Source organism: Hydractinia symbiolongicarpus, chromosome 8 (assembly GCF_029227915.1).
Source record: "Hydractinia symbiolongicarpus strain clone_291-10 chromosome 8, HSymV2.1, whole genome shotgun sequence".
NCBI lineage: Eukaryota > Metazoa > Cnidaria > Hydrozoa > Anthoathecata > Hydractiniidae > Hydractinia > Hydractinia symbiolongicarpus.
In genome coordinates, this window is record NC_079882.1 from 17,999,480 (window position 1) to 18,010,182 (window position 10,703).

At 33.0% G+C, this 10,703-nt stretch overlaps 1 protein-coding gene across 1 annotated transcript; it reads left to right on the plus strand.

Annotated features, from left to right (window-relative positions):
- Positions 1-510: 510 nt before the first annotated feature.
- Positions 511-6,370, plus strand: LOC130655191 (leucine-rich repeat protein 1-like). Its single transcript, XM_057457922.1, has 4 exons — positions 511-777; positions 2,278-2,376; positions 4,537-5,267; positions 5,811-6,370. Exons 1-4 carry the CDS (start codon positions 610-612, stop codon positions 6,088-6,090), a joined length of 1,278 nt encoding a protein of 425 aa, XP_057313905.1. The 5' UTR covers positions 511-609; the 3' UTR covers positions 6,091-6,370.
- The last annotated feature ends 4,333 nt before the right edge of the window (positions 6,371-10,703 follow it).

Here is a 10,703-nt window from a genome sequence, read left to right on the forward strand (position 1 = left end):
TAGCTTTAAAAAATAACGTAAATGTTTTTAAATTTCCTGCAGGTGTATTATTAATATCTGTTGATTATTATTATATTTTGATTTTTTTCAAACTAATAGTCCTCTTGTACAGATTTATATTCAACCTCATTTTCTGTATTCAAAATTTAATTTTTTCGCACTTTTGCCACTACTATATGGCCTCAATATGGAGAAGGATTTTTTTGTTTTATAATTTTCATAATACCCATGGATATGTTTGAGATTCTCAATTTTGAGGATCTTAAAGCAATTTTTTTAAAGAATTACAGGTGGCAAAGTTGGCTAAAAAATTAGTTTTTCCCCCGATTTTACGAGAAACTGTAATACTTTGTCTAAACAAAAAAAATTGAAGGGCTGATATTTTCAGGATTTACTCATCTTACATGTTGAAAAATTCCTGTTTAGTTTTATTTATAATCTTACAGTTTCTTAAAAGTTTTCCTTGATTTAGTATCTGTTGGTTGGTTGTTAATTTAAATCCTTGCTCTTATATTTCTTGGATAACTGTATTGTCACATTATTTTATAATTTAATTTGCAGACCTATATGTAAATATTAGTGGGTTATTATACTATCAAGAGCATAAAAATGCTTCTAAGATGTGAAGTTATTGTGGTGAACAAATGCGTTTTTACAACTGAGTCACGTAAATGTTATGCTACATTTTGTCTTCTAAAGAAGAAGGATAAGTGTGGAGAAGATGTTGTTTCTTTTGTTGTACACACTAGCAAGAACAAAAGTGGAGATAAGTACCAGGTAATGTTTCAATGTATAGGTTTCAACCTTATCATAACTGTAAATAATTGATAATGGTTTTCCTCAATAACCCTTATTTTAACACCTCTTAAGCGAAATTTTGAGTCACACTTTTAAATGTGAAGTTAATTTAAATGATTAAATAATGTTTGTGAAAGGAAAATTCTATGTGGAAAAAAAAGATGTTATAGTCATTGGGTGTAAAAAAAAATTTTTTTTGAAATTTCAGTTTTAAAAACAGTCAACAATGATATTTTAACTTTAATATGTCAAATGCTAGTGAAAGCATATATGGAAAAATGTTGAGTAAGAGTTCACTTTTGCAAGTATGAAAACTCGTATTACTTTGTTGAAATGTTTGAAAAAGGGGAATACAATATTGTGTAATTTTATATAAAGGCAAAAAAAGTTGTGATATTCTTTTTAACCAAAATATGGGGTAAAACATTTTTTTTGATTGGGTAAATAAAAACTTGGCTTTAAATATTTTCTTTCTAGTGTGCTTTAGAACAAATACTAGTACTTCTGTTTTCTATTCTGTTTCTGTTGTTATGCCTAAAAAACACCCAAAGCATAGATATCATTTCGTCAGTCAGTTTTTTGCAGTTTATTGGTCGAAACCTAAGACTTATTATTTGGGTTGGAAAATATTTCTTCCAAAATGTTACCATCTTATCTTTGCAGTTTGCTAGTTTCTCGTTCATTTAGGCGAATTTCTTTTTTCGACCTTGTTCCTTTCTTTGAAAGCTCCCATTAGCCTCTCCAAGCATCTCTTTCTGAGCATTATTTATTTATTTATTTATTTTTGAATTTTGTACACAGTTACCCCTGTTTTACTTCCTCAGCAGCTGTGGCAATTGACAGCTCTGTATAATTTTGTTTTTGCACATTTTAGGTATATTATTACTTTGTATAAAAATATGTGAAGTGCTGTGTGGTTAATCGAGGAAAAATAAACACTTTGTAACATTAAGAAAGTAAAAGGAAATAATAACGATAAAACATAAAAGAGCTACAAAAAAATTTAAAAAATGTTTGTTGTTACCCCAATTTAGGTGAAAAAATGGGGTAATAAAAAGCAGATATTTCTGTGTAGTTGACAAGTGAAAAATACAACCATTTATACCAAATTGTAGTCTATTGATATAGTTACTAGACATCATCTAAAAATTTCAAACTAAGTATGCTAGGAAAAAAAGTATTCTAAAAAATCTTCTAAATAAATTGTTATTGGGCCGGAATACTCTCAATACATGCGTTAAGACTAAAACAGGTAACGACCAGTTTAAACAGAACGACCAGAGAACCAGTAGTGAACCACCAGAACGGCCAGAGAACTGGCAACAAACCATCAATGAAGTCATAAAGTTATGTATAATAAATAATGTATTTCAGCCGCTGCTGTTACATTATCACCAAAAAGAAAGATTTAATTTTTTACAACATAACAAATAGAATATGAAATATTAAATTAATATGTGACTTGGTAATATATTTTAGATTAAAGGCAACATATTGCAAGCTCATAGCAAGTTTATAGAGGAAGGAAAGTGCACATTAAGTATGAAGGATCCCCCACATGACCTGATAATTTCCAAGGTAAGATTTCTTCAACGTTGTTTAATTCAAAACATCAACTAAAATCAGTAGACTACTGATTGTTAAAACGTAGCCCTTTTAGGGTGCAAATTAATTTGTTATTATTTGCAAGTGCAACTTCTGAAATTTGCACTCCTAATAAAAGGCTAAAGAAGCAGAAAGAAAAGGATATTTTTATTTGTTTATGTAAAAATGAACTTCATCACAAATTTAAAGCCGTAAACATAAACTTCGTCGCAAATTTAAAGCAGCAAAGATTACTTTGATCACTAGGAAATTAACGTTGTCACTAATATAAACAAGTCGTAAATGAATGCGATCACAAATTTAAATGAGCAGAAAATTAGTACGATTGCAAATTTAAAGCAGTATAAAATATACTAACACAAGTTGTAATTTACCGAACAGAAGATCCGCATCGAGACGGAAAAGTCTAAAAACAACCCGTCACTGCAGAGTTTCAGAGATAAACGATTTTACAGACTGAAGATATTGCAATGTCAGCAAAAGTGATAATGTCATGCGCAATGCGGGAAAAATACAACAACAAAGACGTGAAGCCTTGCGGAATTTTTTGCGTAGTGCAACATGTCAGGCAAGTTCATTTAATTTTAATAATCTTTAGTTTGACTTCTTTATTTTGCATTAACATTTTGTCTTTTTTTTATTTTAGCCGAAAAGAAAGGTCTATGATTATTGTGATTCAAGTGGGAATGGAACACTGTGTTTCAATTGGAAATGAAAATGAAAATAACAAGTCGCTTTATATAAAAGTTTTTGTTTTATTTGCTTAAGGTCTTTTTACGTTGGGTGGAACCTCATTTCTATTCCTTACTTTAAAGACTCTTCTGACGAGGACGACCTCCAACGTCCAACGCCAGAAAAGAGAGAAGAAAACAGAAAGGTGGAAGAATTGTTGAAACTTTTAAAACAACCAATTATATATATTAATTCGGGCATATGACTTCACAACAAAAATAAGTACGGGAAGTTTGATTGACATTGTTTTTATTTTATTTCAACGGATATTTCGTCTTGTTACTACAAGACATTATCAACGTAAATGGTTACAATTTATCTTACAAGTTTTTTAATATAATTTTCAACAACTACGTAATACATAGAGGACGTATAAAACAATTCTTAACAAAACATATAACACATAACGGCAAACCCAAGGGTATTTAAATTATATACCGTTCGTAAGGGTAACGTCCACCGCGCGGAGCACAAATGCACTCCTCCCCTTGTTGACTATAGATAATATTTATCTTAAAACAATTTTGATGGAACAGACAATTCCTGTACATTAAGCGTGGGACTGTTATCACAAATATACATGGCCTCAGCTATTTTTCTCTTTTAAAAGTGGTGAACATTATCTATTAAAATACTGAAGTTCTTTTGTTCAGCAAGTGGGTGATTCTCAGTGACTGAATGTTTTAGGATGTGAGAGTTCTTATCGCGCTTTAAATTTTGTTTAAGTAAAAGTATATATATTTGATAAATAAAAAGAATCATTTATTTTCTTGATTTCCCGCTGTTTTCCCGCTTCTCTTTAAATTGTGGCTCTGAAGAAACTGTCGGCTTAAGTGTGCCCCCGAAATGAACCGCGTGGTGAAATTATTATTCAAGCCCGTAAAATTGTACTCTGCAATGACGGGTTGTTTTTACACTTTTCCTTGTCATAACGGCGACCGTAGTACTTCTTTCACTTTCACAACCAAAGCTCACAAATATAAAAAATATTGTACAGCTCATATTCACACTATAAATAACATTTTAAACTAAACTTGTTTTTTTTAAAAGCTAAACCGAATGTTTCTTCCTCCCTTAATTATATGACCATATGTGATGTTTTTGCGTTGTTTTTAATATGCTACTATGGATTCGTTTAGACCTAAATTTTATCGACAAAACTTTTGTCTATGTTTGTCCGACAAAAATTTGCCCATGGTATCTCGGGAGTGAACAATGGTCAGTTGTGGCTTCCCTCTCGTGTTCCCCCGTCTGAATTTGTACAACATCTACATGTAGTAAAAATATTTGTATATATTTAGGTAAAATGTGCACGGACAAGCTTGTTTTCCTGTAATTTTTCAAGTTGATGTTATTTATCTCGTTTATTTATACAAAATAACGTTTTCCTTTTTCATCTAGGCAAACCCGTCCAGTTTAAAGAAATTTCTGCACGTGCTTAAGTTAGCATATAAAGGAGAAGACACTTCATCTGAAGATAAATTAAATACATTAGTGCACCCTAACAGCTGTGATCTTGGCAAGCCGAAAACATATATGAAAATATTAACAAAAGAAAATTACCCAATACGAAAATCGTTTCCTCCAAGCTTAGAGTCTTTATTAGTACTTCATTGTTCACTGAAAAAATTTGATAGACGCATTTTGAAACTGTTTAATCTAAAAGTGTTGGATTTAAGTTACAATAACCTAACCAACTTGTGTCCAAACATGGATAGCCTGATCCATCTCTGGTCGGTTAATTTGTCGAACAATTCTTTCCAAACAGTTCCTTCGTGTTTAATGGGTGCTGAAGTATCGAAGCGCATAACATTACTCGACTTATCATACAACCAAATAAAATATCTTCCCAATCGATTACGATATATGAAGGAGCTAATTACTCTGATGTTGAGCAGAAATGAGATAGAATATTTACCTGCGAATTTTGGTCGGTTACAAAAGTTAAAATACTTATATCTGGAGCATAACAAGATAAATGTACTACCGTGGAGCTTTCGAGTACTTCAGCTAAACCAGTTAAATTTAATGGGAAATTTGTTTGATAAGAAGAAGTGCGAGCTAAAAAGCAGCATCCTCGATAGTGTTCCATCCTTATTTGAGCTGTCAGCACGATGCATTGCCACGAATAAGTATGCAATTGTGTTAGAGTAATTTCTAAGTTTGAACAAAACGAATCTGCAATAAGCCAACCGTTTCGGCAGGAAGTTCTACGGTGTATTATTGATTTAGTAGTCCTCTACGGGGGAGTATTTGCTTTAGTTAATTGTGCAGAAGAATGCTAATTATTTCAACTGGCACAGCAAAAGTGAATAGTACAAAATGAGTTCAAGTTTGTAAGCACTGCTTTATGAAACCTAAATGAAACGTAAAAAGCAAAAAAAAAACTGTTTTTGATTTATTTTGTTTTTTAAAACGAATTTCAGAAATACAAATCTAGCTTCGGTAAATTCCAGATCACTTAAAAATACCAAACGACCGTTGCAGTTTGGCACTAACGAAACCAACTTAACATAAAATAATAATGCAAATGATCAATTAGTAAAAATAATAGGTTTTGTACCTTGTGCAGCAGAGTAGTCTGTTATAACACTCAAAAAACTAATAATTTCCGTACCGCTACACTAGACTTGTATCCTGTCGCGCTTCATTATGTTTTCTTTTTTTTTGTTTAGAATTAGGATTCCAGAAGACTATCTACCACATTTTGTTCTTGAAAGAATCGAGAATGTGAAGTTTTGTCCATGTGGTACTCCGTGTTTTGCTTATTTTATACCATATGTGCAACCATTTAATCTGTTGGAAGTTTCCTCTGTTGTCTCTTACGACCACTTCAGTGCAGGGCGCACTATGGCTAAAATAGTTGGCTATTTTTGCTCCAAAGTTTGCTATGAAAAATGGCTTGCTAATCCGAATACGCTTTTTACATCAAAGAAAGGGACGTTTAAAAATTGAAGGAAGCAACTTATAGAGGGTTAGAACTTTTAAGAAAAAGCTTTACCGATGAAGATGTACACCCACTTTCGTGTTATTCTAGGTGTGTGAGTAACGACATTACGAAACAAGGACAGGACCATCTACGACGGAGAAAATATAATTGTTTTTTAATGCGTATGTGCAGATCAGGGTAAATCCCCCCCAAGAATTTCCATTCTCACTTCGACTCGATAGAAACCATTTTAAGGTTGTAAGTATAAATGTGATATGGAAATATTACTAAAAAAAGCAACCAGAACATTTTTTGTGTTTTTAACGGCTTGTCAGTTTCTTTGTCAGTTTTACATTTTTTCAATTTTTGACAATAGGCATATTTGTTTTGATTTTTGCGTCAGCAGATATATTTGTTTTGTTTTTGCTTCTGTACAAAATTGTTTATGTTGCCAATGTTTGTCCAGCATTCAGAATATGTAAAAAAGGTACTGTAAAAATTTTTTTCAGATATAAATATACTAGTTCTATTTAAAGTCCTGAATAAATCAGGAAAATCATAGAGGTTGCAAATCTGAACGTTTTCTTTGCGCATTTTTTTCGCTTGACTAGAATATTTTTATAAAGATGAAAGATAAACATCTCTGTTGGATTTTTTTGCTTGTTAGTATAAACTGCGGAGTATAAACACATCCGACCATGCGTGCATTGATTATTAAACTTGTGTCCTACACGGTAGTAAAAAAATATGAGCACTAAGGAACAACAACATGGTAAATGAACATACCAGCACGTCTTTTCTATAAAAAACATTAAAAAACTATTACATCAAACCCATGAGATTTAGTCATTACAAATATTATCTATATAATAATACGCCAGTTCCGTGTCTCTGTGACAGGCAAAGTTGATATCGCCATTTTCCTTTGATGTTGCCGAAATTCTCTTTGAAGTCGCCGAAAAAAATTATGTCTTCTTTGTCGTGAAAAGCTGCGAGTTTTATGTGGTTTGTTAAATGAAGCTCTAGCACAAAGTAACGGAAATTGTGTTTGCAAAAAAGATGGCTGTTCTTTTTAAGCAATTTCTACTCTTTCCTTCAAAATAAATCTTTACAAAAGCATTTAAAAAGGGCCATGGTATATAAATGAAGTATAGAAAGGTTTCTGTAAGGTTTGTTTATGTTTTTTTCAATTTTGATGATATTATTGATGCGAGACATGTTTGTTAGCTAGCATCATAAAACCAACCACACCAACAACAACCTAATAGCTAGCTAGCTAGCTTGGACTTTATAAATATGTAGCCATGTTCTTTATACCTAGCAAAGTCTCCAGTTTATATTTAAGTGACCAGCTATTAGCTGCTGTAGCTACCTTATTTTAGCTTCAGTTTTATGTTGCTTTTTACATGTAAGCTAATCTTAGTGGTCTTTGCTAAGAATGTGACTGTAACTTATTTTAATTGACATTTTAAGATTAAATTAACAAGCCACAACAACTTTTAAAAAAGTATTACATAATATTTAAGAAGAGTTTAAGGACTGTTTTTAAGCAAATAATGTATTTTTCACAATCGACATTTCAGTTTAAAATGTTTGGTAAAGTCAGTACGGATCACGAGACAAAAAAATTGTTTTGTTAACTGGTTAATTTTTACATTTTGTGCATATTTTTGCGGGAGATGATGGTATTTTACACCTTGCACGCCGTTGTTTTTTCATATTTTGTCTGACGTTTTGTTGGGAGGATTTCATGCGATTTGACATTTGATATTTTGTGTTAGATTTTAAGAACTTTTTTGTTAAATTATGACTTATATACTTTCTTTTTATGCATTTTCAGATTATTTTTTTTAGTAAAAGGCATATTCATGTTTTTCTGCCTAAGTGGATTTTTCCACGGGCCTAATCTACTAGTAGTTAATATTTCTGTTATGGCTAATCTTGTCTATATAATAATACGCCAGTTCCGTGTCTCTGTGACAGGCAAAGTTGATATCGCCATTTTCCTTTGATGTTGCCAAAATTCTCTTTAAAGTCGCCGAAAAAATTATGTCTTCTTTGTCGTGAAAGCTGCGAGTTTTATGTGGTTTGTTAAATGAAGTTCTAGCACAAAGTAACGGAAATTGTGTTTGCAAAAAAGATGGCTGTTCTTTTTAAGCAATTTCTACTCTTTCCTTCAAAATAAATCTTTACAAAAGCATTTAAAAAGGGGCATGGTATATAAATGAAGTATAGAAAGGTTTCTGTAAGGTTTGTTTATGTTTTTTTCAGTTTTGATGATATTATTGATGCGAGACATGTTTGTTAGCTAGCATCATAAAACCAACCACACCAACAACAACCTAATAGCTAGCTAGCTCGGACTTTATAAATATGTAGCCATGTTCTTTATACCTAGCTAAGTCTCCAGTTTATATTCAACTGACCAGCTATTAGCTGTTGTAGCTAGCTTATGTTTGCTTCAGTTTTATGTTGCTTTTTACATGTAGCTAAGCTAGCTGCCGTAGTGTTATCTTAGTGGTCTTTACTAAGAATGTGACTGTAACTTATTTCATTTGACATTTTAAGCTTAAATTAACAAGCCACAACAACTTTTAAAAAAGTCTCTTTAATAATAGCCGTATTCCGTCTGTCTGTCTGTGTGTCCGCGAAAGCCGCGTCCCGTAACGGAAACACGAAATTTTGTAAATTACGCGCCGATACCAAATGCGATATATTTTTACCGACTTTGTTTTGACCGCTCGCGCGTGGAATACCATTCACAACGCCTGATTCTTTAAAAAAACCCAAGATTTTCGCGACCAGAAAGAATCCAAGATTTTCGCGGAACGAAGGCCATTTTGATAATGGTCGTGTTTGTAGTCAGTGTGTGAGGTTTGTAGGCCTGTTTGACTTTTTTATCTTCTAAAAGCCTTATATATTTGTAATATTTGTTTTCTGTTTGTTTTCAATGTTAGGATAAATATATTGTCACGTTTTTTAGCCAAGTACAGATCTTAAACTCACCAGTTTTAGGATGTTTGGCTAGGAACGAAGATTAGCTAGCTATAGCTACTAGCTGGCTAGAGCCTCACTTATTGCTATTCTGTTTGGTATAAGAGCTTTTTATCCTAGCCAACATTTATTTTTATGTTGAGGCTGTGGCTATTTAGCTAGCTCCTTAAAAAGTGAAAGTATAAAAATGCAGTTTTGCTACAACAATATTCTTAAGATATAGCTACATATTTTATTATTTTTCTGCAAACTTTTTCTGCAAATGAAATGGCTGAGCGATTGTTTTGGCTGGACGAGTAACGACAGGCTGTTCCCTGTGTTTTTATTTAAACCGAAGTTGCAATGAACATTTTTGGAAAAGGGTAATACGCCTTATGCGCCTGTTCAACTGTGTTTAACTGTACTAAGCGGTTAGCCCAGTGTTAAAAACAGACTGTTTTTTGTAAAAGGCTGTTACGCCTATGGGCATGTGCAACACCGTTTACCTGTATATACTAAGGTCAGCCCACCACTGTGACAATTAATTTTTAAACTTTCTTGGGAATCACGCCTAGACTAACCGCTCAGCCCTGTGTCTGCGGGAAAGTTTTTTTCAAAAGGGTATTATTCCTATATGCTGTACAACACGGTTTAACTGTACTAAGCGCTCAGCCCAATGTCACGATTAATTTTTTAACATTTAAAAAGACTTATTCCACAAAATAAAATAATATTGACCGATTGTTTTTGCTATGACAGGGTAACAACGGTTTGTAAACTCTGTTTTTATATCAGTTATCGTTGCGGGAAAGTTATTTTTTGAAAAATATGTTACAGTCGCACACTATAATGGTGTATGCGCTTCAAATGATTAACGACATACTGTATACCTGTACTAAAGCGCTCCACCTGATCGTGTGGGACAGTTTACGGCTCTTATTAAGCGCTCCACAGAGTGTTCAATGCCGGATCACACCTTTACTTGTGGCTTAACCCGGCGTTTCGACGCCGGGTTTCCCGGCTAGTATCTCTATAATAATACAGAGCTTCTGTCTGTGACTTTTGCAAAGTGGATAAAATTTCTTTGATAAAGTCTATAAAACATCGCCTATAAGCAAACTTTGACGCTAGAGCAAAATTGACGTCAAAGGAAAGTGTATTAAGATTAGGGAAGACATTGCATTGCACTTTTAAATTTAAGGCTAAATAACTTGGAAACGGATGGAAATAACTGACGTCACCTCCTGCGTGGGTAACTAGGGACCACCTGGGACCAATTTGGATAAGTTTCCCAAACCTGGGTCTCCCTGAATCCGTTTCGGAATGGACGGTTTGATGACGTCATCACAAAACCTACAAACCCCAATATCTCTGCAGCCGTTTGTCAAAAGTCCATGTTCCTATACATTTTCTTGATCAGCATTTCAAGATCTATACGATGAGTGCAACGGGTGTACAAATTTGTGAAGAATTTTTTTTCGGAACTTTTGGTAGCGACTTTGCTGACGTCAGCAAAATTTTTAAGCCCTTATATCTCCTTAAGCGTTTGTCAAAAACATACGATACTATACATTATTTTGATCAACGTTTTAACATCTACACCTTACAGAAAACGAAAGGACTAAATTTCACCAATTTTCTCTTTGTATATGCACTGCTGACGTCA

Coding starts and splice junctions, on each gene's coding strand:
- LOC130655191 (XM_057457922.1), top strand. CDS start 610: ATGCTTCTAAGATGTGAAGTTATTGTGGTGAACAAATGCGTTTTTACA. Junction 778..2,277: donor AAAGTGGAGATAAGTACCAG/GTAATGTTTCAA, acceptor AATATATTTTAG/ATTAAAGGCAACATATTGCA. Junction 5,268..5,810: donor CGATGCATTGCCACGAATAA/GTATGCAATTGT, acceptor TTTTTTGTTTAG/AATTAGGATTCCAGAAGACT.